Source organism: Ptychodera flava, chromosome 9 (assembly GCF_041260155.1).
Source record: "Ptychodera flava strain L36383 chromosome 9, AS_Pfla_20210202, whole genome shotgun sequence".
NCBI classification, from domain to species: domain Eukaryota; kingdom Metazoa; phylum Hemichordata; class Enteropneusta; family Ptychoderidae; genus Ptychodera; species Ptychodera flava.
In genome coordinates this window covers 39460452-39488135 of record NC_091936.1, presented here as the reverse complement: position 1 = coordinate 39488135, position 27684 = coordinate 39460452, and the positions used below count along the sequence as shown (strand labels likewise).

At 37.7% G+C, this 27684-nt stretch overlaps 1 protein-coding gene across 1 annotated transcript; it reads right to left on the bottom strand.

The window, feature by feature from the left end:
* Nucleotides 1–7322: 7322 nt before the first annotated feature.
* On the bottom strand, nt 7323–15921 carry LOC139140944 (uncharacterized). The gene is made up of 5 exons (XM_070710450.1): nt 15573–15921; nt 12081–12976; nt 11196–11337; nt 10339–10474; nt 7323–8810 (listed from the first exon to the last, which is right to left on the bottom strand). The coding sequence occupies exons 1-5, from the start codon at nt 15699–15701 to the stop codon at nt 8659–8661; spliced, it is 1455 nt and encodes a 484-aa protein (XP_070566551.1). The 5' UTR covers nt 15702–15921; the 3' UTR covers nt 7323–8658.
* Nucleotides 15922–27684: the final 11763 nt, after the last annotated feature.

Below are 27684 nucleotides of genomic sequence, written 5' to 3'. Positions count from 1 at the left end.
CTATAATCCCAACTTTATATCGCCATACTGCCTCATGTCTAATCAACATGTCTGTTCGGTGCTGCCGCCAGCAACATAACAACATCACCATATTGGTGAATTTCAGTCTGAAATGAAACAAAACACCACTTTAGACTGGGCTTTTAAATGATAAGCCAAGTATTGCTTCCGGATCGGGACTCACCTGCCTTCCTGGGTGCAGTTCGTTGGTACTACATAGACTTTATTTCTCGGTAGACAAGCTTGACAGCTGCCATCGCCAAAGATACGCTTCTCCAATTGTCTGTCCTCCTGCCCTGTCTGTTGTATTTTTCTCTCTTGTCCTTTGTATTCCCTTTCCCGTATTATTTTAGAATGGGATTTTAAACGTTATGTTTAAGGCTTGGTTTGGATCATGTGATAGATATGAATTAAAGATGGAAATATACGTCCAATCGTAAACATCAAGACAGATCTCGATCTTAAATGTACATGTCATAATTAATATACAAATGTCACTTAGACACGTCGCAAAATTGAAGCCATTGCGTAAATGGTGAAGTTCTTATCTTCCTTCATTAGGTGTTGATTAAAATATATTTTGTTTTCTTCAAAACTTCGTAAACATCGTCGTAATACGTAATTTTTATCTTTTACATTTGTCGCAAATATGCTTTGCATTCATAATTGAGATCTTGTTATTTTAATTAATAGTTTTACTCTTGCCTATGACTACCTAGTGCATAAACCTCCGTCAGAGACAAACTATAGATCTGCGTAACACAACCAGTTGATTACTATCACACTGTACATGTGGTACATTAGGGCCTATGTACTGGTATAGTGTTTATTGCCATTGTTTATGATGGAATTTTTGTTCAGACTCACAGTCACCTAACTCTAAGTATGCTTGTTGTACTTATACAAGTATAACCTTTGTTTCCAAGCATTGCTTTCAACGTGCTTAATGAAGAGCATAAGAAACACTGCATTGTAAATGTAACTGATGATTTTTCATACCAGTGACCCATAAACCGATGGGAAAGTTAAAGTTTATGCGATTGATCTATGTTGTGTTTTTTTTCTGTGTTTGTTTTTTTGTGCTGGCTGGCTTGTAGGTTTTTCAAAAATCCAAGGACGGCAAACAAAGAATTTTCTTTACACGGTCTAATACATAAAAACACAAATATTGAGACATTGCCGTATGTGAAAGTAGTGGTGCTTTCATTACATTTTTTTACTATTTAGATTGATTTTGGCCTGTTTTAATCATTTAAATTTATTCATACATGAGTTAATATTTTAATTTATTCATATATGCAAATTTTAGATCGTAATTCATTCATCACCAGAATATAGGTTATCTTTCCCCCCCCCCAACCGTGAAGTGCTTCCTACGCCCCTGATAACAAGAGTTTAAAAATTTAATAAATTTATGAGTATGAATACTTTTGATAAATTATACTATATAGGGCTCAGCCCTTGGTGTCGCGCCAGGGGTTAAGATTGGCAATGTTATTTGTATTGATTCATGATAAAATAGAATTAATTGTCACTTCATATACGTTTGTATGACAACTATGCCCAGTTTCCCTCTGATGAAAGCAGTTCACGTATGTACACGACGTCAAACCCTGCAGCAGTATAACAGCATATTGTGTTAAACAAGGGGCGTATTATGCCATCATTACCATTGCAATGGTAACCGCACTGCCCACCTTCCACTTGCAAGCTGAAAACTAGAGCGTTCCGTCTAAAAACTGGCCATTGTTTAATCTAATTATTGACACAGGGGGCGCTTTTCTAAAATTCAATCCCAGCATTCTTTGCGTATGCTGCCGTCATATCATATGCACGACAGTTTTCTCTCATTCTCTATTTTTTATGCGTGATATTAACGATATTTTGTATGAGCGACAAGTTGGATAATAACACTAACTGGCTAATAAAAGATATTTTTTATAAATGGCATGTTATAAAATAATAAATTGCACGTTTCATATTTGTTTATTTACGAGTAGGCCTACTCAAAAAAAAACATGGCGGCGCCCATGAAAGTAGGGTACACTTCCGGTTAGTCGCATAGTATATTATGAATATGCGCATGCGTAGTCAGTAAGCCGCTGGCGCGACTATTAAATATTTCTGTCATTATTATATACTGAATACACAAGTACCCTACCGTACTCGAATCTTGAATGATGATCAGTTTCCGTGCCATTTAAGATTGTTGTGTATTATTAATATTTAGTTTCTAATGTACAGAAATAGTTGGGACTTTGGAATTTTATCTCGATTCCCTTCCACCGTGATCTTTAATTAGTTGTTCAAACATGAAAAAGAAAAACTGATCGAATAAATTCAATTTTGTTCCCTGGCATCTCATATGTGTCTAATCTATCTGTGGTCATGGGTACCGGGTGGAGCTTGTATAAACATGGCCAGAAATAATATTTAAAACTTCCGCACCTTGACATTCATTTATTCAATCATTCAGTCATTTATTCATTCATTCTGCACCAGTTTTGCGAAAAGCATACCAGGCAACAAATAATTTTCATCAAATATTTAAATCTAGGCACCCCTATATATTCAAGTAGATGCAACATTTATTTTTACTATATTTTTAAACTTAGTACATCTGGATACAGTATATTTCTTGAGCTTATATTAATGATACAGCATGGAACAAAATTTCATCTTGATTTTTGCCTGCATTCATTTGTATTTATTCATGAATTTAGTATTTCGAAAAACAAACTAAGCTTTTTGCGACGTACATTTTTCCTCCCCCTTTTATATACTCCTGTCTCCTAGATTGGATGCCCTGGCCGGCTGCCTATATCATACACAACTCATACACATACAGCGGTGAGGTTGCTTGAGATTACTATTGACACTTTAAATGCATATAAATGTTTGCTTGAGATTACCGAGACCACACTGGAAGAAGGCCAAAACAGCAGTACAATTTTTAAACTCAAATTTACGGGAATATATTCAATAACTTGCTACTTTTCATATGCTTCCCCGTCCAGGCTGGCTCTTCGACAGGACAGGCAATTACCAAACATCGTTTTGCGTCGCTGGCGGCGCTTTACTTTTAGCGGCGACGATTCTGTTGTTGAAGATACCCCTGCGACGAAGGCGAGAACGTAGGCTACGGGCCGAGGCAATGAGAGAAATTCTGAATGCGAGACTGAAAGCCAAGAGACTCTGTGATTGGGACGTTGTGTCGATAACTGTCTCTTTGTGCAAGGAATCTCTGAACAATCAACACGTGACTCAACTCTGATGCCGAAGGAATATCGGTACATATTATTATTCGTACTGTATTCTCAGGACTGTTTATCGAAGCCCTCAAAAACTTTCTAATCTGATGCCGTGAAGTACCCAAATTTTCCAACAAGTTGCTCAGTTAACTGCATCGAACACACAGTCATTCAACGTCCTGCTGAATAAATCTCGGTGCACTGGTATTATTGGTCCGGCTTTAATGGCGGACCCTACTCTCATTTTCGGAGGTTCTTTGCAACGGATAAGGCCGCGTTCAAAAAAAACGGGGGGGGGGGGCTGGAGGATTCAGGGGGGATTCGAAAATTCGGGGTAGTCGAGGGGGTACTTGAAAGTTTTGCTCTGCCTATAGGGGGACCTGAAAATATTTTGACTCCCAACATTTTGATGTCGTCCAATGGTTCTAATGTTAGTAATAATTAAACAAAATCTAGAACTGTTTTGTCATATTTTATGTCTTTAATCTCGAAAAAATCTAAAAATGTATGAATGCCATTAAATGTCGTAAAACAAGTTGGCCTTGTAATGGGGCAGGAGCTGAAACTGTTGATAATTTTTCAATATTTCTGTGTAATGTATCAAACAGTTTCTTGGTGTCTCTCTACAGCATACTGAAAAACACAATATTCAGTTTGTCAAAAAAGTCCGTTTGTCTAAATATTGGCGATAATTGAATGATACAAATGCATGGTACACGTAGGCTGTGTTGGCAAGCTGAATATTTGATAGCTCAACATGCTGTAGGGAGTAGAACAAGAACGCAATTGTATGAACTGAACAAAAATATTGTCAAAATAAAAAGTTAATACAACTACTGCCCTGCTACTACACACTGGCAGTGACAGTGATATATGTAGCTCTGACTCTGATGTAGTTTAAGAAGAGTTTTGGTCATAGGACACTCACTTGACAGTGAAACATACATCTACTTGTACACAAGATCCAGCCAGAGAGCAACACACAGATAACTAGGGGACTAACAGTTACTATGGATTTTTGAATTCTGGCATATGAGAACAATCAAATATTAGAGAAAAAAGATGAGGTCACCATACTTGATCTTATACAAATGTATGATGAAAAGTCAGTTTTTCTAAAATCACTTAAAATCAATATATAAAACCATTCATTTTAAGTTCAAACAGTGAATGAAATTTTCACATCTCATTGTACCAATAACACAAAAGTAAAACTTTTGAACAGTAAAGACTCTAATTTAAATGGAAAAATGTGTGACTAAATGGAACCATTTATTTTTTTTCAAATTTGCCACTATTACACCCAAAATTTCTGAGATTAAAACATTAATTTCATGGAATATTTTAACCTTCCAGTATTGTCAATTTTGTAAAACATAAGTGGCATCTAAGTTGTATATGTCTTGTACTTTTGAAAAAAAATTCGGTAGGTCACTGTGCTCATTTTTAGCTCCGCTGTCAGCGACGCGGAGCTTATCAAATAGGTTGATTTTCCGTTGTCGTCCGTCGTCGTCCGTCGTCGTCCGTCGTCCGTCGCCGTCCGTCAACAATTGCCTTCTCCTCTGAAACCGCAAGTCCAATTGCTTGAAATTTGTATGTGCAGTTCACTTGGGGTGACCTCACTTGAGTTTGTTCAAATCGTGGTGAAATTTGCATATTTGTATTTTTGGGGCATTTTTGGTGTTTTTGGTAAAAAAATCTTTTTCTCTGAAACCGCTTGTCCGATTGCTTTGAAATTTGATATGCAGTTTACTTAGGGTGACTCCAGTTAGATTTGTTCAAATCGTGGTGAAATTTGCATATTTGTATTTTTAAGGCAATTTTTGTCATTTTTGGTAAAAAAATCTTTAAAAATCTTCTTCTTCAAAACTACCAGTCAGATAGCTTTGATATTCGGTACATATGTCCCTCGGATGATCTGTTTCAGATTTGTTCAAATTGTTGAGAAATATGCAAATTTGCATTTTATGGCAATTTTTGCCATTTTGGTCAAAAAATGTATTTCTCAAAAAGTACTGGTCTGATAGTTTTGAAATTTGGTATACAGGTTTCTACAGATGAACTAAGTAATATGTATTGAATCTCTGATGAAATCTGTAATTTTGTATTTTTGGAGCAATTTTTGCCATTTTTGGTCAAAAAAATGTGTATTTTCAAAACTACTCATCTGATAGCTTTGAAATTTGCTTTACAGGTTCCTACTGATGAAGTTAATGATATTTATTGACATTATGATGAAATCTGCAATTTTGTATTTTTGGGGCAATTTTTGCCATTTTTGGTAAAAAAATGTGTATTTCCAAAACTTGTCATCTGATAGCATTGCAATTTATTATACAGGTTCCTATAGATCACCTTAATGATATTTATTGAAATTATGATGAAATCTGCAATTTTGTAATTTTGGGGCAATTTTTGCCATTTTTGGTCAAAAAATGTGTATTTCCAAAACTTGTCATCTGATAGCATTGCAATTTATTATACAGGTTCTTACAGATCACCTTAATGATATTTATTGAAATTATGATGAAATCTGCAATTTTGTAATTTTGGGGCAATTTTTGCCATTTTTGGTCAAAAAATGTGTATTTCCAAAACTACTCATCTGATAGCTTTAAAATTTGGTATACAGGTTTCTATAGATGAACTAAAAAGTATTTATTGAAATTATGATGAAATCTGCAATTTTGAATTGTTGGGGCAATTTTTCCATTTTTGGTCAAAAAATGTGTTTCTCAAAAATTACTGGTCTAACAGCTTTCAAATTTGGTATACAGGTTTGTATAGATGAACCAAATTCGATCTTTTGAAATTATGATGAAATCTGCAACTTTTGTTTTTGAGCGCAATTGTTGCCATTTTTGGTCAAAAAATTTTACTCTCAAAAAACTACTCATCAGATAGCTTTGGTTGACATGTTCTTAGGGATGATCTGATGTGATATATTCAAAGTATGATGAAATCTTCAATTGTGTATTTTTGCAGCTATTTTAGCCACTTTTTTCTGGCCACTGCATTGAGCTATCAAAGATTTCCACCTTCTTCATCAACATGTATAAAAAATAGTTATTCTCTACATAAACACAGCGGAGCTATATCGGCCGCTAGGTCGCTTGTTTCACAATTTGGTTAAATGTAGCTAGGAATACACAATTTTCATACTCTCTCATTATTGTCATTTTGTGTGCTTTTCAGCTGGCGCCATTGAACTGGCCAGAGCTGGATAAACACAAGTCGGCTTAGACTGAGAAATCCAAAAAGTCCACTGATACATTTAAGAACTTGCCCTAGGTATATGGCTGTACAACCTGCTGATAAGAGGTAGTGTTGAACATCTGCGTGCAGAACGACACATTACATGTTTATTCTTACTCTGCGTGCATTCCTAATAAATATGCGGCTATATGGTAATTTGAGGGGGGGACTTTAAAATTTTTGAGGGTATTGAGGGGGACTTGAAAATTTTTGAGGGTATTGAGGGGGGATCTGAAAAAAAATAAGATATCAATCGCGATTCCTCCTGCGCCCCCCCCCCTCACCATTTTTTTTTGAACGCGGCCTAAATCAGCCTAGTTGTAGTGAGCTCACAGAATTCTGTGCATCTAATACGTACATTTATTGCCTTGAAATCTTCATGGTCGGTTCAACATATTCATTTCTGAAATATGAAGCAGCTCGTCCGTTGCAAATATAATTAAAGGCTTTCATTTTTCGGCCTGTGCAGAGCCATGGGCATTTCGATTGAAATGCGATACACCAACGGGCATTTCAACTACCCACTGCATTCAATGGAAGTAATTCATTGAAGAGACGACAAAGCTGAAATACGTCAGGAAAGCATATCACCCGTTGTTCGATTCACCTTTGAGAAACCTTATCCGTGTGCAAGAGGCGTGCATTATTTCGACGGTATCTACTTCAGCCAGTGGCATGGGAAAGGGGCGAGTCTTTCATTTTTCATGAATTTGAAAGAAACACAGGAGAGAGAAAATGTCGCTAATGGTAGATGAAACCAAATCCTTGAGATGCGTATCACATTAGTTAAGTAAAATAAAATACAGGACAGCCAAGGACAAAGTATCTTTTTTATCACGATTGGGACCCTGAGTGTTATGTGATCTCTTTCAAATCTGAGTAACTGTCGTGATTACAAGTCGCAAACGATATGCTTCTAACAGCGTCTGCTTTCGAAGAAAAATCGCAAATCTTTCCTTGTAGAGACTGTCAGTAGAGTGCTGTTGTTTATCGTATTGCGTTGATAGTTGAGGAGGTCGATTCTTGTCGGATGTAAGTTGTGAGGAGGTTTGTCTTCTCCCGTTTAACTGGGGTTTACAGCATGAGTGTAATCTACATGGTAAGGCGCACTGTTGCAAAGTTCCCCTACAATTGGACGTTGAACAATTTTCAGGAATATTAACAGTTGCTTGATCTCACATGATGCAATCCAACTCTCAACACAGAAACTTAACTGCTAATTATACGTTTAGTTTGAAGGTGACAAATAAAACCAACAAGGGATGAACAGAAAAAGAATATTCGGCCTTGATAACAAGAAAGTACGTGAAGGCAAGCATCAGATTGTATTGCCCTTTCTAACATTTACAACCAATAGACAAGCTCGACAGTATCAGAAGCCATTTTGCAATCATACAGCAATTTGCCTCTTGGTATTTATGAATATGACGGATACACATTCGCTCAGTTTGATGTGATATTCATTTTTGCATGAAAGATCCAATTGAGTGAATTTCGCAGCCAGCTTGGGTATCCAGGGGGTATCCACTTGGTAGAAATCTTTTTTATCGATTCGTTACTGTTCTCCAGCGTTCAAGACTTCCCATACATCACGGTACACATCATCGATCCAGTACGAGTCAAGTTACCCGATAAAGACAGCATTTCATGCATTTACGTTCATAAACTCGCATTTAAATCACACAATAAAAACTGAACTGTGGTGAAAGAGGATGTTGAATACATATGCTATCTTACAAAAATGTATTCATCTACGAATGTGAACCAGCATTAAGATCTCAAAAGCAATGAGCAGCGAATCGTAATGAAACTGTGTACGCCGATTTTAGGAGTGCGGGTACGTTCGTGAAATTGTTTTGGTTTTAAAATGTGCTAGAAACGCATCGATGGACTGATGTGAACTTGTTAATCAATGGTGAACTATGATGGCATAAACTCGATAAAAGTCGATATTGTAATCTCCAAAACCGTGTACAATAGGCTGGTTCTGCCTAACTTGATTTATCAAACGGTATGATATTTTTGACGATTTTTTTCCCAGATGCCGCATAGTTCCGTCGGTTAGGGTGTCACTCCCTCGAGGTTTTGAGACACGATAATGAGGTCCCTTGATGAAACTATATCCGTACTTTTCTCAAATTTGCAGCTTCCACTATCTTCTTATGAGCTCTGGTACATGATTAAGTTCCTCAGGGATTCCTGGGATATCAGACAGCGAAATGGTTGGCTTGCCTTTAACATTTCTGGCGTACTCCACGAACATGGACCAATTTGACCAGCGATTCTTGATAAAAACTGCTGCTCCTGTAAGACAACGTACAAAGAAAAGACGAGGCACTTGAACATTTTTCTCGAGATACTCACTCGAAGGTAAAATGCGCCTTAACCCTTTCACCCCCAGCTCCCTGTGTACAGGTCCAACTTTACCATAGAAAACAATGGATTTGGGACAAACCATGGTGGTGAAAGGGTTAAACTTGAAAGACTTAAACATTCCCTCAAACTTTCCTCAAAGAAAGTTAAGACCATTCCCTTTCGAAGTCAAGCATAAAAATTAGGGTCAACTTTTTGAGTCTAGAGATGTATATTTTTACCAGACAATTAAAATAAAAAATGGTCACCACCCCAGTGTTAGATCCAAGGTGAACATTAGATTTTTTATTTTCATAAAAATAAGACAGTGGAAACTTAATTGACTCCAGAGCTTCAAAATGAGACATCACAAACGGTAGACCAGGAAAGTATTGTAGAAATTTGATTCTAATATCTGTCCCAAAGGCACATTTTAGCTCGAAGCACATGTCATGCAAACCACATACAAAGTGGCGTTGACCGATTCAGTGCAAATTGCTGTACAGTGATAGAAGGCTCCTTTTTAACGCAATAGCACTTATCTTGTCTTGAATGGTTATTTGTACACATGTAAGGTTTATATGCAGCAAGATTATCAAGAGGGTTGGTCATAGAATGCTATGCGTGAAATCATAATTTTACATGGTAAGGCGATGATGAAATCTGCTTAATTTAAATGAGGCAATAAACGTCATACAAAGACTCAAGCGACATATAGTTTTTCGCTGATGAGAAATGATGGATTGTATCAGTTATAATTATTAATATTCGTATTACATAAAATGGTCAAACAAAATTATATTGTGAAATATGGCAAAGAATCGCGCTAATCTGTGTATAATACTTAATGAAAAATATATAATTAATGTAAAAAATTGAGTTTAAGGTAGTTCACCCCTCGAGATACAAGACTAAAACTTTTGCTCAAACTTTCCGTGGAAACATTAATCACTCTCATTCGAAATTAAGAATAAAATCCAGGGTCACTGTGCAAAATGTTGTACTACAGAGACAAAGTACCCAATATTTACCGATTCTTAAAATTCAATAGTCGCTATCCTTGTATTAACTTTATTTGATTTCAACAAAAACAGCCATTGAAAAGTTTGTTGTTTTTTTCCATTAGCTTCAAAATGAGCCCTCAAGAGTGATAGAGCGAAGAAGTATTGTAAAAGTTTGAGAGTCTGAATTTCTGTCCCCAAGGCGCAGTCTACTTAAACGCGATATAAATTTCCTTAGCACACCGCACTGTCACTGGTGATTATGTCAACTGGACCCTGTCAACCCGTGTATACGTGTGCTTCAAATTGCATGCGATTCTCGATCTAACAGGCATGCAGTTCACAATCTAACATTGCATGTTTTTTTTCAGACGAAATGGACAAAAAATGTTAAAACAAATTCAACCATAGCAAAAGCGTGACCCTCCGTCTCTATAGAGATGTAGTTCTCACTACTAAAATACTCAATTAATACGTACTGATGGCAATTTCTTGCTCCACTAAAGCGATGACGTAGTTGTCGTCCCTGAACTTAGAAACTGCGTCAACAGAGTTTGAGATGTTTACACGTGTTATCACCTCTGGGATTACTTTCTCAAAGGCGTGTACTGCATCCTGAATCAGAGAAAAAACAATTGACTTTTGCTTGTTCAATACCTTGTGAAGGAAAAATACATTTTTAGGGCGTTCTAATAGTTGTAGCCTACTCGTCCTTACTCAAAACAGCTTCAATAATAAGTAAGGTTAATATACGTCAAAATACATCAGCGTCGAATTCATGGTAAGTCATAATATAAATGTTACATGATAAGAGATATATGTAAATCGCCCTGTGACACCCCTCCTCTGATAGTCACACTGCTTATCGATTTTGGCGCGTTATGAATATTTGATTGATCGATTAATTGATTGATATCGTATCGGCTACTTGACTTTTCAGTGATTGTCATTGCATTTCCAGTCGAAATAAATTAGTAACTACATGTCTGAAGTAAATCGGAAGGCCAGACTAAATTAGATCAATAACAAGCGGAATAATTGGTATGCTACGCCTATGTTTTACAATTCATTACTGTATTTTTTGTAGACGTACACAAATGGGTATAGATGAATAGAGATAAAGTTGTTCGAAGGCATGCCAATATACTAATGTATAATTTATAATATACCTTTATACTAAGTGACGAAGATTTCAACAGCTTTCAACACATTCATACCAATATTTCAACATGTGTAACTTTTCAAGATTTTGTTCTTACAATTATCAATCGCGTGTTTCACAAAGATTGCGACTGGGTTCTTCTATAGGGCTACAAGTTGCCCCTGGTATACTCACACATCCGAGTAGAGGACAGGATATGTAAAGACAAGACACGTTGTTGGATTTTAGGAAAGCTTCCGTCTTCCTGGCAATGGTTGCTAGGTGTTCCCTTAGCAGTCGTTGAGGGCGCTCACACACAGCTGGGTCTCTTTTACACCTGTGTTGTTGAGAAAGATCGCTGTGTCATTTTGGTAGACATGTGGCTCCGTGCATGCATGAAATTTCACTGGGGGGGATCGCGAGATCCTCAATACAAGTGGTCTAACTCTGGGAAAAGAAAATTCAGCGTGAAAATGTTTGATCTGAAGCAAAGAAAGTACCCTTTGGTGAAGAAAACGAAATGCCATAATATCAATAGGCTAATGCACGAAATAGCACTTATGACGGTGAAAGATCCGGTGATATTTACTTCTGGAAATTTACTTACAACTTCGATACCCATAGCCTTCGCAGATTTTATCTCATGAAAATAAAATTATTTTTGTTCATGAAATCCGTTTTAATGGTTACCATTGGTCCTCCTCGTCGTTATGACGATGGAAAGGCACAACCGAATCTTATACACATGGATCGTAAAGGCAAAATGGCGTCAATATGACGCGGTGCGCGAAAGCTTTGCTCGTGCAAATCCCACAGAGGTTTAAGCAAGTAATATTATAGTCTTAGCGGCATGTAATTTTGGTAACTCCGGACCGATATACACTTCATACAAATACTTCCGAGATGCTGTACATTGGCCCTCGTACGGTATATAAAGGCAAATCAAAGTTTTCAATTTAAAAGCACCGTGACGATTAAGTGACTAGTGACATTCAAAACCGTGGTTTACATATCTAGGACATATGGTATCAAACTATTCAAGGGAAAACGCGCGAACAATCGCTGCTTAATCTCACTTACGGTTCACCTGTCATATTCCTCCAGTGCAAGGCTCCATAGGGTCTTCCCGAACAAATGAAACTTTTCGCGTCGTCTGCCATTTTGTGTATGTAGGGAGCTCTCGTCATATGTTCGTCGATTTTCGGATAAGTTTCGGCGTGATAATCAACTACATTGTAAACACCCTGAGCATCCCGTAGAAACATTACCAAACACCTAATGGCTTCCGAAGAGTAAAATCTTTCAAACATTTTAGGAATCTCGATATCAAAATTCTCAAATAATGGCAAGTTAATGTCTAAAACTTTCAAATACAGCGGTAAGGTAACGGATAAGTAATGTTCTTTCGCGTCCGGGTCGACGCCATTTCGGGCAAGATTCGTCAATGTCCATTTTAGCTTAATGCCGTCCAGATGAACCAAAGAATCTAAGGAGACTCTCCTTCCACAATCATTTCTGTAGGATTCTAACGACACTATTGGTACAAGTTTTGACAATTCTGCGACGTCGAAAGTTTCATCGAACGGAATATATTCCCTGTGATTTTTCATCGGCCTATCCTTCATGTGTCTTCGGATTGGCACCGCCACAAGACTACGATTCTGATGTAAAGCGACATTGACGGCAAACCTGAGGGAGTTGTACAAAGAGTTCGGTCCGGGTGGACCGTATTTCAAGAGAGGCAGGAGGTAGCGCCTTGTTTTCGCCAAACCATGTTCACTCATCGATTTCTCTGATATGTTCAGCGCACTTCCTCGTGTTGACGGGGAGTAACTTTCTTCGACAGCATGAATAGCGCTCACATTCGGGTTGAAAACTCCAAACTTCTTTCTAGAATCGTGCACCGTCGTTGCCCTTTCACTGGTATCGTTATCTGGAATATGTTTTCTCTCGTTGATTATTGCATTGGTATTTCTCTGCAATGGAAAAAAAAATAAACAAACACTGGGTTAAGGAATTGCACAGTAGCGAAGTCGGGAGAAATATTTGATCGTACTGAAATTGCATAGGGATGTGGAAAGCACATAATAATTATCTACCCTTTAATACATTACCCTTTGTAACAAGTTTGAGTGAAATAAGCCAAGGCACGTTTTTGGAAATAGTTCATAACATGACAGTAAGACTGCACAGATGTCTGTCTTCAATAGTATGTACGTTATTGACTTTGATTGAAAGATACTTGCTAGAACACTGAAAGCCCGTATTTCATCCATCAAAACTAAGTACCTTCCATCACAAGTGATATCCTAAAATTAAAGACATCAATAGCTCTGTCGTTAGAAAGTGATCGTCATCGATAGCTTAGGGCAATGATGAATAATAGAAGACGTCAATTTTATCATTAATATTAATTGGCGAATGTCCCAGTGAAATTGAATGCTAAGGACCCTTTCGTTCAGATGTAAGACCTCAATACTAATATTATTATAGTTATACTTTATATCTATCAATCATAATTAACTTTTTATGTCTGGGAACTCATCCCCAAGTACTTTTGGTGGATTTGAAAACTGTAGTTAAAGTGTGGAACAATAGTCTTTAAAAAATAAAACACTATCAAAAACACTCGAGTGCGAAAAAACTGCCACTCAGCTGGCGGCCACGTTGGACCTTATCGTGTTTAACGAATTTGTAAGCTACTGCAACTTGTCTTTTTACAGGGTTTGAATGAAATCTACCTTAGTATGTTTGAGATCTGGCTCCTTACTTGAAATAATTTACGACAAAGTTAGCCTTCTAGCGGACCGTATAACAAAACACATGTAATGCCCAGCTCATTGGCTTCAGGCTAACGCAATGTCTGAATGAAATCCCCATGGTCATACTACATGGTTAAATACGTGTTTGAGGAGAATGTTCGCCATATTGGATCGTATCCAAAACATATCGGTGTGCATTTGTATGACATTGCACGCTGTTCAAATGCAAGCTTAGGACATGTTTGAAAAACTGCAAAGCCCCATATACGACCTATGCATTATAGAGACTAGTTCTTTTACCAGTTCCATGATGCAGTGTGCGCCAGGGTATACAAAGCTTACGTTACGCATAGAACTTTTTAGCCGTAGGGTACACGCAGGGTATGTTACTCATAGAACTCTATGGCAGATTACACCCTGACCAATATTTTCGTCGCTGATGGTTAGAATACACGGGGCATTAGATGGTATTGCAAATTTGTGTCATTCTTCTATAACAATCCGTTGTGCAACAAAAAATATTTGTTTTCCTTGTTTTGAGTGTATGTACGGTGTTTGATATGGCCACTGCAAATGCATTGTGGGATAACCGGGAAAAGGTCTACTGCGCGATATGCCCGTCTTTTATCGAATCTTTCGACCGTGTTTCTCATTTTTGTTGTAGTTGTCTGCGGAGAAACGCAGACTGACTTTTGGACGTAGCATATGGCAGTTTTTATTACCGAAAATGATAGTAAAAAATAACGGCGAGTAGATTTTTACTCAGCCCGTTTAAAGGGGATAGCGAAGCTATGAAACAATAATAGCGAAGATATAAAATCGGTCTCGTTTTGTAGAACAGTCGTAAAGCCTAGAGGTGTTTTTTTTCCTACATGGTATGCGTAGCAGATGTTACAATGACGTCACGTCGTGACGGTAGATAAGCCGCTAAACGCAGAGCGTGGATGCAGTGCATTATTACATGCCTCGTATCTCGAACGTCGCGCGTATCTTTCATTTTTACACGTTCGTGCCGATTTTGCTTCTTGCAAACGATGATTTCTCTGTCTTATTTGCCCTAATCAAATGTTATCTTGTTATTTATTTCACCGCACAGACACTAGGTGTATGTTCTGTCACTATTTGTCGTTGAAGTTAATGCAAAATGTCAATTTTAGTGTGAAAGAAGTACAATAAATAAATGGTATCTAAATTGTAGATTCGTGTTTTTAGAAAACACCATGAAATTAAAAAAAATTGATTCTGTAAGGTTATGCTATAGGCATCCGATTCTGTTAAATGCAAATTTGTAAAAATTAATTTCACTACGATTGCGGTTAATAATTTACACTCTTTATCGGCCAAATTCTTTTACGCGGAAATGATCGCGCGGTCTCCAAGACTACCGTCAACACATCGAGAATTCAGGATGCATAGAGAAGGGTAAAATGTTGGTGTTTTTTTCCTTTAAAAAAATACAATTAAAAACTTTCACCAGTGACTGCCTCTCTATTGAAAATCAGTGTTTTGTGTGATTAATTGGTGCGAATACGCCAAGTTACCATCAACATTTACACCGTTTTCTCTCCAAATAGCCATTCAGATTTTGCCGCCCATCTATGTTGCGTTCGTATCTCTATAATCCCAACTTTATATCGCCATGGAGACAAGCTGCCTCATGTCTAATCAACATGTCTGTTCGATGCTGTCGCCAGCTACACAACAACAACATCATCATATTGGTGAATTTAAGTCTGAGATGAAACAAAACACCACTTTAGACTGGGCATTTTAATGATAAGCCAATCATGGACTCCGGACCGGAACTCACCTGCCTGCCTGAGTGAATGTCGTTCGCGTACCATGGCGGAGACATGTGCAGCAGATAACGTGAAAATGTGCAGGACCATACGATGACGGTACCCAGCAGACAGATGAACGTACATCTCATCGTCGCCATATTCAACAAAGTTGTTCGACTGGACTCGCTCCAAGTCCGTGGGCATATAAGTATCAAAACAGATGAGAAATTGAAGGACTAAACATCAGCAGACCGTCGCGCTAAATGGTAGGCTGTTGCGTAGATCGTGGCCCAACTAGTAACTCAGCTGCCGAGAAAAACCAGGCGACTGGGGGCCCAGTCTACTGATCGACCAACCAGTAGTGTGTGTTTATTTCAGCGGGAAAAGGTTATTGTTGCTAACGTGATTTGCTGCAACCAGCTGTTGCATGCCAGATCATACACTTGGCCCAAGTCTGTGGGCTTAATTTTGTCGTAATAAGATAAATACATTTCAGCAAAATTTGTCTTGATTTAATTTTACGTGCGTGGTGTGATCGGTTAATGGCCTGGCGTGGACCAACTTGACGAGCACAAACCTACACGATGATCACTTGACCTGGTCAAAACCACATACGGAACGTAGATATAAAAGCAATAGGAGAGAAGGAATGACTGAATAAGTTGACAATCTTTATTAATGTAGTATGCGCCTCGATGGTGAAAGACTTAAACTTTTGCTAAAACTTTCCTAAACAAAACTTTCAACCATTTTTTTACCAAATCAACAATAAAAATCAGGGGTCACCGTGCAAACTTTTGAACTAGCGAAACAAATTACCCAACATTTTGCGATTTTTGAAATTCAAAATGGCCGCCATCCCTGTGTTAACTCTATGGGAAAAATAAATTTTGGGTTTTCGTAAACTGACTAAGACGGTGAAAATTTTTCTTTCTCCAAGAGCTTTAAAATAATCGCAATCATACCAATCCATAATCCAATAACACTAGGTCAAAATTTGTAAGACAATAGTTGTAAACATAGACACAAAACAGCACAGAACAGACAGTAAATAGACGGTACACAAACAAAGTCAAATTCATGAAAGAAAGATATATGGACCTCTGCCCAAAAGACCAAGAAGTGATGTCAGGTGTTTCGAAAATAGTAAGCGCATCCTGCCCCACATGTGGCACCCGCCATATATCAATCTGTAAGTCAGATAGGTAGTGGTCACTAACTAAGGACCCATGTCACCGATGCCATCACTGATCATTTGTCGAAGAGAGATATTATATTTATCTACCAGCTTGCGATACCTGCCAAAAAAGCGTTTGAATGTAGAGACAAGTCTTGCTCTGGTGTAACCTTGATTTAAAAGTTTGTAAGAGAGATGGCCATGTCTCTCTACAAAATCACCATATGAACTGCATGCTCTTGCATATCGAATAAGCTGGGAAATGTATACCCCATAAGCAGGTGAGAGTGGAATATTACTGATGAGGTGTGGAAAATTGATTATACTAAAGTTGAAATAATCTCTCTTGTCATATAGCCTAGTAGAAAGGTGACCATTAGAGTCAAATTCAAGTAAAATGTCCAAATATGAAGCAGAAGAGGCCGTTTCTGTAGTTTCTTTAATCTCCAATTCTGGAGGATAAATCATAGCGAGATATTTACTGAATTCAGAGTTATTCAATGAAATAACATCGTCTATGTATCTATATGTAAGGTTGAAAGTACGAGCTACAGAGATCTTTTTCTACTTGATAAGGTTCTGGATAAATTCTGCCTCGTATGAGAACAGAAATAAGTCGGCAATTAAGGGAGCACAGTTAGTGCCCATGGGAATTCCTATACACTGTTGGAAAATGTGCCCTCCAAATTCAACAAATATGTTGTCAATGAGGAAATCAAGCATACTGATAATGTCTTTCTCGGTATAAAACACTTAAAATGAGCCCCCACAAGTGGTACATCAGAAAAGACTTGTAAAAGTTTTAGAGTTCGAATGGCTGTCCCCGAGGCGCGATCTACCGTAAACGTTAACAAACAAAAAAACACGCAAAGCGACTAGTGGGGCTAGTCTAACCAGATCACTGACGCTCGAAAAACTTTCGAAGTCCCTTGACTATGATCAGTTATATTGTCCGGCATTTCAACATGAACTGACCAAATACTAGACACGGAACGCCCGATTTGCAAAATACGGACAGAATGCTAGACGACATGGCGACATAATTTTACAGCGTTCATCGGAAACCCGGATTAGATGTAAATCATTTGGCGCCTGCCGATGAAAATGTTGGCGTACAATAAACCACAGAGTAACATGCACAGAGTGGCAACACTTGCATGCCTTTTGTTCCATGGTCGTCTCGGTAGACTATTGGCTTTTCATATTAAAATGAGCTTCAAAGGTGTTAAACTTTTTGGAGGCTTTGTTTGTAGTTGATAATTACACGAGATTATGCGAAACATACGACGAGATGGCATCGTACTGCCAGTCGCGTAGCAACCATAGTTACTTTGTGAGCTCTCAGGCCCGAAACACTGCTTCACGCCAATCAAAACATAACACGCCAGCAGTTTCATAAACATGTCCTTTCTTGACGCACGTGTAAAAGACGGTATGACTGACCGTAAACCATTGAGTAAAACCAGACAGTATCGATAAAATACTTGCAAATTTGGTTCAAACACACTCATTATATATTCATAAAAATATGAGAGGAACTTTTAAAACGGTAAAACCCACTTTCCTGAAGCTCAAAACACTCCCGTTTTTGCCAGCACATCAATTCCGATCAGCACCACACGACAACAACAACACAAACTTTGTCGAACATACTTTCGCTTAACAATTGGTGAAAATCCGAAAATTACCGAAGGTTGCATGGTCGGCACTCTTCGGAAAAGAGAGCCAAGAGCTTCGTGAGGCGAGGCAAACGTGGATTGCTTACGTAACCGCTTCACGCCTTAAACAATAGGTGTTGCCACTCTGTCTATGATACTCTGTGAATAAACCAAGTCGTATCATTTTTGATACCGATTCCTATCAAACATCAACCTTGTTAAGGTTCATGGATGGTTGTAGAGAAAGGTACTTCATTTTTGCCTGGCATACAAAAAAAAATTCCACTTTGCCACCTCAATGAGAGATCGCTGTGCTGCTGCAAAAATAATTAACACAATGCTTGACGATTCCATTTACACATGTGCTCTTATGCCAAAAAAGATCGTTTCTGGTCACCGTGTGCGTCATTTCAGAACCGTCGCGTCATGGCTTTCACGTGTGTTACATACTCATCAGTACAGCTATCATTGATATCCCTGTTTGCATGTCTGAAAAGGCTAAAAAGAAAACAGTGATAAAAGACAATAATTAGTGCATCATTAGGGCCAAACTAGCTAGCATTGTTAGGAAAACACGATTGGAACTAATTTGGGATAATTGGATCTTCATATTTTTTTCAAATTTCGAAAAACTGTTGGGTTTCCTATGGCTGAATATAACAATATTACAAATTACTCATAAAAACAAGTGTATAACTCACAAAGAAAAGCAGACGAGCTTACATTTGCAGATAGACCAGACATAACTTCACTATCCAAATATCCCAAATTAGTTCCAATCATGTTGGAATAAAAACAAGAAAGGAAAATAAAAAGAAAAAAAGCGAAAAGAAAACCGCGTCGCATCACTTTTGCTGAATGTCAAGGACCAGAATTTTTTTTTGCCTTTTGTTATTGAAAAGGGCTCGAGAGCCAGTGCGTTTTGTAAACTATAATCTGATAGATAACATATGTAAATGGATTTAACAGCAACGGCTGTTATATTTACCTCCAGGCTCTGCCATCTTCCTTGGGAAGTGACTGGAATACGTTAACGCTTGATTACTAGAAGTGCCACGGAAAAGCTTCAATTGGGTAAAAGTGGAAAAAAATGTTGTTGTTATACTCGTCTCTACATAAATATACACCGATAAAACACCGATATTGGCTCTATTGTTTGTTGAATCGGTGGTATTACCGGTATGTACAGCGGATGAAATTTCCCATTACGTGTCATATATTCTCCCCGTGATTGAACCACAGACCGTTTACTACAATTTTTGCCCCGCGCCCCTTGAATTCAGCCCAAATCACTCCCTCTTGTTGTCCCATGCTATAAATTTAGTTACATGAAAGGACGCCCTTCCCAGTGAGACTTTTTCGGAAAGTATGACACTGTGACCACAATTTGTGTTTAGCACATTTAATAAATTCTTTGTTTTCCGTCTTGGAATTTTCCTCAAACCTACCCTCCCGCCAGGTAAAAACAACAAACAAAAATAAAACACAATATGAAAACATACACTAATTTTCCATTATATATCCTGGGTACGGTTAAAAGAAACGAGTGGTTATTGATTCATAAAAACTTAAGCATTGTGTTTGTTTTTCATCATTTTGCGTGAATGCTGCCCAAAGCATTTTATCAAAGGCGCTTTAGACTTTATCACCGAGTGGCGAAACCCATCTGTGGCATTGTAGGCTTGGAGACTTAGGAAGATGCTGACACTTTGTCTCAGAAACCCAGATTCTACGATTAATTGGGTCAGTCACACCGAACGGAGTCAAAGCACGTCTTTCTTCGTCCTGAATGTCTCCTAAATAGACGAAATGACAAATATGATAGCATGAATCCAAATACATTCCACTGATAGAACTGTCGTTCTAAAATTTCTCGCCGGCTTTATAGTGGCGAGGCCGATAGTTTCCACAGTTCTCGGCAGATAAATAACTGCAGAGAGAGAGAGAGAGAGAGAGAGAGAGAGAGAGAGAGAGAGAGAGAGAGACAGACAGACAGACAGACAGACAGACAGACAGACAGACAGACAGACAGAAACAGAGAGAGACAGAGAGAGCTGTGTCTAAAGCAATAGACAAACACAAAGTACACGGATTACTCATGTCATCAATTCCACGTTGACTATCGATAATAAAAAACCTATCTGAAGATCGTAAGTGCGTAAAACTCGAGTAATGCCCTCTTTGCCTGGTCACGGCAATAAACACAGCGAGGGAAATGATCAATGACGTGATGGGTAACGTAACGTCGCCAGTTGAACAACGCGTACTCTTAACGCGGTCAGCTGAAACAAATACATGTATAGGGAATAGAGGATACACAGGTAAAAATCTCTTTCCCAAGGAAATTACCACCGTCTGTACTTTAAAAAATTATGTTAGAAAATTATGTCGGCGGCAAATATTGAAGTTTGTGCGCACTGAGTTCGTGAAGCAAACTCATCGTTGTAATGGTAATGCGAGAGTTTGTTCTTAGAAAATATGGATACAAGTCCTAAGTCCGCATTTTAGAGGGCACAGGCTACAGGATATAGGAAGATTTTACACAAAGAGTACGAGACTTAACGCAAAAGCTTGAGCGTTATTTTTAGCTGCAAGAGCTGAAGAGAAGATGGCATTTTTGTTCTTTTCTCAAATTGAAGATCGCCGAAAGAACAGACGAAGCAGGCCAAGGCCAAGGTAATGATAGACACTTACGAGAAACGCCATATCCACATCCAACATGTAAAGAAAATTTTTCTGGCAGAACCCCAGCTGCTCATGGTTGTATCGCTTTATTGTAATACGTCTATATGCGACTGTCTGTATTCCCCTGATGAGTATGATATAACACACTTGAAATTTTAGAGCTTGGGTTAGCCCATCGACCCTCGAGAAATTTCTCGAGGGTCTATGGTTAGCTTCACATTGTAGCAAGTTTCCAAACTCACGCTTTTACACTTTCGAGACAGATTGTGTAAATTAGGATGTAACACACTTTGTACTTTCAAATCATAACGCTCTACTGTTGATGTTCAGCATCGGGTTTCAAATGATAAGATTTTAAACTCTTCTGGTAAGAAGTTTCTTGATTTTCGAAAGCCATGGTGATTAAGAATTGTTTATGGCAGACTTTTCAAAGAAAAAGAAAGTGGCGATTTTACGTATACGTTGGTCACTCTGGATGTAGCGTCATAGACTACCTCATTACCAATGTATGTAATTTTTCTGATATTGATAAGTTTTCTATTGACACAAGAGTCAACAACCTCTTGTATTTGATATTAATAGACCATGATAATGTCATTTCAATTCACCAGTAAATACACCAATTCAACAGTAACCTTAGTGTTGGAATTTCAACTCATTCATTAGATTGAAAGATCCGTCGCTCGAGAAAGCTCTCTATGCGCCCATCCTCTTAAGTGGAGGTGGAGAGCCTCCCCGAGCAACGGATTTTTCAGTCTACCCATTCATGTGATAGATTTTTCTGGGAGAGCAGTAAGCAAGAATCTTTGTTACAGTATCGGAATTCAACACAACAGAGAGATCACATGTACGGTGATCTATCGATTGAATAAGCTGCTGAATGTCTTATAAGTTTGATCAAATCTGCTGCAAGTGAAATGAAGTGTACACTGTTACGTAATCAAAGGTCTGCAAGTAATGAATGTCAAGGTCATAGCTGGTACAATAGCGACTGTAAGACAATGAAGATTTCACTTACTTTAAAGTTGAATAAATTAAGAAATAATAGGCAACGAACAATATAGAATCATTAAAAATTTGAAAATGAGATTACAGACGACTGATTAACAATAAAAAGTGGGTTATGAAAATAAAAACCTAGAAAAGTTACAAACAGCGGCTTGGGATGTTCATACAAGGGCAGCTCCGGTATGATCCCAGAACATATAAAATGATGATTAATTCAGCTACTTCTCAACATTGTTGAATACTCACTGAGGTTTTGAAAACGAGGATTTTATTCCATTTCATGAAGAAAGAAAAAGATTTTATCAAAAATGTTGAAAATAATGAAACTGTTTTTAAATGTTGATTTAAATGACTTGAATTCACCCATTGTGATCGATGAAGTAGATCATTGTATCAAGAAACTTAAGTGTGGTAAAGCCCCAGGTCTGGATGGTGTATCACGAAACATTTTCAAGGCTTGTACACGTTTTGTCAGAGAAATGGTGTGAAAATATTTCAATGCTGTTCTAGATTCTGGTCACTTTCTATCTGCCTGGGCTGGGCACAAGGTATTATAATTCCAATTTATGAAAAGGATGACAGAAATTGCGCTGTAAATTACAGAGGAGTAACTCTGCTTCCAATCACGGGAAAATATTTTGTAGTATAATAATCGCAATCAAACCATCCGTAATCCGATAACACTAGGTCAAAATTAGTAATACTCTAGTTTAAACATGGACACAAAACAGCACAAAACAGACAGAACAGCACAGAACAGACTTGGCTTGAGAAAAAATATCCAATTGTTGATGAGCAGGCTGGTTCTAGGAAAACATACTGCACTTCGGATAACATTTAGTTTACACACTATTATTTCTAAGTACTTGGCACATGGAAGAAGTAGAATATACTTAGCATTCACTGACTTTTAGAAAGCGTTTGGCAGAATTGACCATTACTGTATGTTTTATAAAATTACTTAAGTGTGGGGTTTCATTCCAATTTTACAGGGCTATGTATAGCAATGTAAAATTATGAGACCCGTCAGAAATACCTTATTTCTCGGATAATCATTGTAGATTTGGTGTAGAGTAGGGATTAGTGTTATCATCTCTCATATTCACACTTATTGCAAACGATATTGGAACCACTTTAGCTGATACTCACCATTGCTTTGGAATCGAAATTGGGCTTTTAAAAATATTGTACCTGCTTTTTGCAGATGCTTTAGTCTCATCAGCGGCTCAAAAATTGGTTGCAACGCTTGTTTGATCAATTATACCGTTATTCTTCAAATCAGGCATTCACAGTAAATGCCAGTAAAACCAAAATTATTGGTTTTTATGGAGGGTGGTGGTCGTAGAAAGTGTGAGAACTGGTCATAAAATAACCAACATGTTGCAATAACTCGTTTGTAGCTAACTTGGCACTGTCATTTCCTGGACTGGTCGCTGGTTTCAAGAGCGAAATAATTTTAAATGAACAAGCTGACAACAGAGCCTTGTATGGTTCGATAAGTTGTCTATATAAATTTGGCCCTCTGCCTGTTACTATTGCCCTCAAAATATTTGACTTCAAAATATTTCCCATTTTACTCTACGGTGCTGAAATTTCGGGATTTCACCATGCTCGGACATCGAAAAATTCCATAACAAGATGCTGCGCCATAGTCTTAATATAATAATAATATTTATTTCTTTAAAAACGCACTACACATACGTCTCAGTGAGTTTTACACGTTTAAATCGATAGAATATCAGCAAAACGAAAGACAAAAAAGGGTAAAAACAATCAAAAAGGTTAAAAATGTACATGGTTAAAATAATGAAAAATCTACACAGTAAAAATAGCAAGATAGCAGTTGGGTAGACCAACACTTAGAGTAAATATTTATTGTAAAAATTATCAAATATTGGTTAAGAATTCAGAAAATGTTTAAAAATAGAATCATATACCAATGTTATGAATTTCAAGTGTAAATCGCTGTGACTCATGGGCCAGAGGAGGCTTGTTGCAGAATTTTGGATTTATTGAAATCTGGGAACAAGGTGTTGGTAATGAAACTGTCTTTTTGCGGCTCTTCAAACAAAGGTCTACACTTACAGATATTGATATACAGTCCTGGATGAATGATATTGACAATTGTGACAAACTTTATATTGTTTCGACCCTTAAAAAAGAACTGGCATTAGAACCATACTGGATCTGTATAGATAATCATGCTTTCAAAGAATACTCTGTGTTGTTTTAGAACATCAGCACACTGTTTTCAAATTGACACAGGATGTTGGAACAATATTCAAGACCAGATAGACTATGTGAATTGTGTACTTTGCAGACAATGGAAGATGAGTACCATTTTCTACTCATATGTCCAACGTATAATGACTTGAGAGCTAAATACATTTTTTTATCATTTTAACCCTCCTGTAATGTACAAAATCAAGATTTACTTCTATCATTTCAAAGTACTGTCACATTTAAAAAACTAAGTAAGTATATTTTTCTAGCAACAAAACGTAGGAGAGAGCTTACCATTGATTCGTCAGCATATACAGTATCAAAAAAATACTGTTTGAGTTCTTTGCTATTCAACGCTTATTTATTTGTGCATAAGTTCTTTTTTCTGGATGTAATTATTGTATTTGACTGGCAGTCTTTATTGAACACTACTGTAACTGTTTGTACATATTGGCTTGAGGCCATAAGTACTGAAATAAATTGATTCCCCATTTTACTGGCGGTCGTATGCACAGCGCCAGGAAATTAAGAAAACCACGGTTTGTTTTGTAAATCTTTCAATATACGGAAATGCTTCCTAGCGCAAAACAACAATTCAAAACTCTTTTGAACTCGCTTTGGAAAGTAGTGATGTTCCCCTTTCTGCAATCTGCTACAAACCATTCGGTCTCTATAGTGACGCAAATGTCACAGGTTCTCCCTGTAGCATTTTCGCGACCTCTGACCCATATTGCTGACGTTTACGGCGAATCATCTCGCTTGGCAGTGTACTGGCGTTCCAGTTGTTCGGCAGGATAAAAAGAATGTTTAATACCCCAGACATATGATATGAACTTTACTTTGACTAGCTGTTATGAGATGATAAAGTTTAATATCGAGCTTTAATGCGGTGAGATGTAAACGCCAGGCATTATTGCACCAAATTATGATGTATACTATTCCTACAATGCATGGGGAAATTGGTTTTACGAACATGGTGCTATCTTTTTAGACACGTCTATTGAATGTGTTGTCTGAGTCCCCCTTTTCACGGACCAGCAAGTATCGATTTGCGATAGTTTATATGTTCTCCCTGAAAGCAATCGCTTTCCTTATTCCTCTGGGTATTTCGTGACCACTCAATAAATCTTTGAATTCTTCTTTCTGTAGGACTCTGAGGACATTAAGAAAAAAGATCTTTTTTGTGTGCACAGGTCTACTTTAGCAATTGAGAATTTTCAGAGAACACATTTTCATCAGTTTGTTTCATCGTCTATTTCCTTCACTTACGGACTTTTGAATTCGGTCCTCGGTGAATACCATTTAAGTGACGTAAAACATTCATACTTCAACTTAAAAGGGTCTAGACTGAAGACTCACCCTTTGTTGGCAATAACATGTTTTCAGGGGATGTTACATTACAGAGAATCGAGACAACTAAATGTCAAATGCGTTCGTTCTATTATTATACTAGGATTAGCTTAATACGTCCCACACTTAATTTTTATAATTCCTTTTTTATTATGTGTTCCAAATATATTTAGTCAGTCGTGTTTTACAAATATTAGGTACATCTTTGCTGCTTTCGATTGTTGTCCTCATGTTTTAATAATAATAACAAGGCAGTATTGCTGAAGGCAATGAGTACTTGGCCGTGATAGAGTAATTTTGAGGACAATATATACTACTATTCAAATATGGTCTTGAATTTCCTCCTGTCAATGAGGCATTTGATTAACTGGTTATTAAACGAAGCAATGGCATGACAACGGCAAAATATGTCTAGCAACTTTTGTGGAGTTTGAGGCAGGGGTTCTTTATTTATAGTGGGAATTGCTTAAACTCCTTAAATATTCAAATTACAGCAAATTTCTTTTGTTCTCGATGGTAGATGTCTAATATTTAGATGGGCATATTTAGATTTCTACCCTATAGTTATCCCTATATACCAAAAATCGGACATCCAGCTCTATTGGCTTGCTCAGAATTAGATATGCGCATAATTAATGAGGTACAATATGTGGTGTCATAAGGTGTCCCATCATACCATTTATGAAGGGTGTAGCACTTGTGGTTACTGAGTTGTGGACAAATATATATATATATGAGGTCAAAGGTCATCGAGGTCACGTGACATTTTGTCAAAATAATTGTATTGCTAAGTTATTCCTATATACCAAAAATCAGACCTCCAGCTCTATTGGCGCGCTCAAAATTATATATGCGCATAATTAATGAGGTACAATAGGTGGTGTCATAAGGTGTCTTATCATACCAAATATGAAGGATGTAGCACTTGTGGTTACTGAGTTGTGGACAAATATATATATTTGAGGTCAAAGGTCATTGAGGTCACGTCACATTTTGTCATAATAATTGTATTGCTAAGTTATTCCTATATACCAAAAATCAGACCTCTAGCTCTATTGGCTCGCTCAAAATAAGATATCCACATAATTAATGAGGTACAATATGTGGTGTCATAAGGTGTCCTTTCATACCAAATATGAAGGGTGTAGCACTTGTGGTTACTGAGTTGTGGACAAATATGTATATTTGAGGTCAAAGGTCATTGAGGTCACGTGAAGTTTTGTCAAACAAATTATATTGTTAACTTATCCCTATATACTAGTACCAGAAATCAGACCTCTTGCTCTATTGGCTCGCTCATAATTAGATATGCACATAATTAATGGAGTACAATATGTGGCGTCATAAGGTGTCCCATCATACCAAATATGAAAGGTTTAGCACTTGTGGTTACTGAGTTATGGACAATAATGTATATTTCAGGTCAAAGGTCACCAAGGTCACATGATATTTTGTCAAAATGTCTGAGATATCTGCGTGAACCGATGGACTCAATGATGGACTCACGGACGGATATGAGCCAATCTATAAGCCCCCTGGACTTTATCCGTGGGGACAAAAAAACTGTGTCACTGCATCCTTTAGGCAATATGAATACGATGAGAAACTAAATTTTATTTTTCTTGGCATCATACATGCGAGTCTATGGAGAACTGCCTTATACATGGGAGTCTATGGAGGTGTAAACTAAAAAGTCCTCTAACACGGCCATATTTGATAGCATTGTGAAACAAATCGACGTGCATCTGTATGGGGTTGGGTACTAGGCGTGAACGGACGGACGGACGCACGGACATGACCAAACCTATAAGTCCCCTCGGACTTCGTCCGTGGTGATTAAAAACAACGCAACAGTTATTACAGCTACACCGGCGGTAGGTTCATATCCAGAGCCCCGTACGGTCTGCCGCCGTCGCTTGAAAACAATCTCATGCACCCGGCCATATGGGCAGCTGGCCGGATGCATGACTTCCCGGAGAAGGCGAGCTGTCAGGTTCAAGCTCATGATTATTTGTCGATCAAATTTCAATAAATTTACCT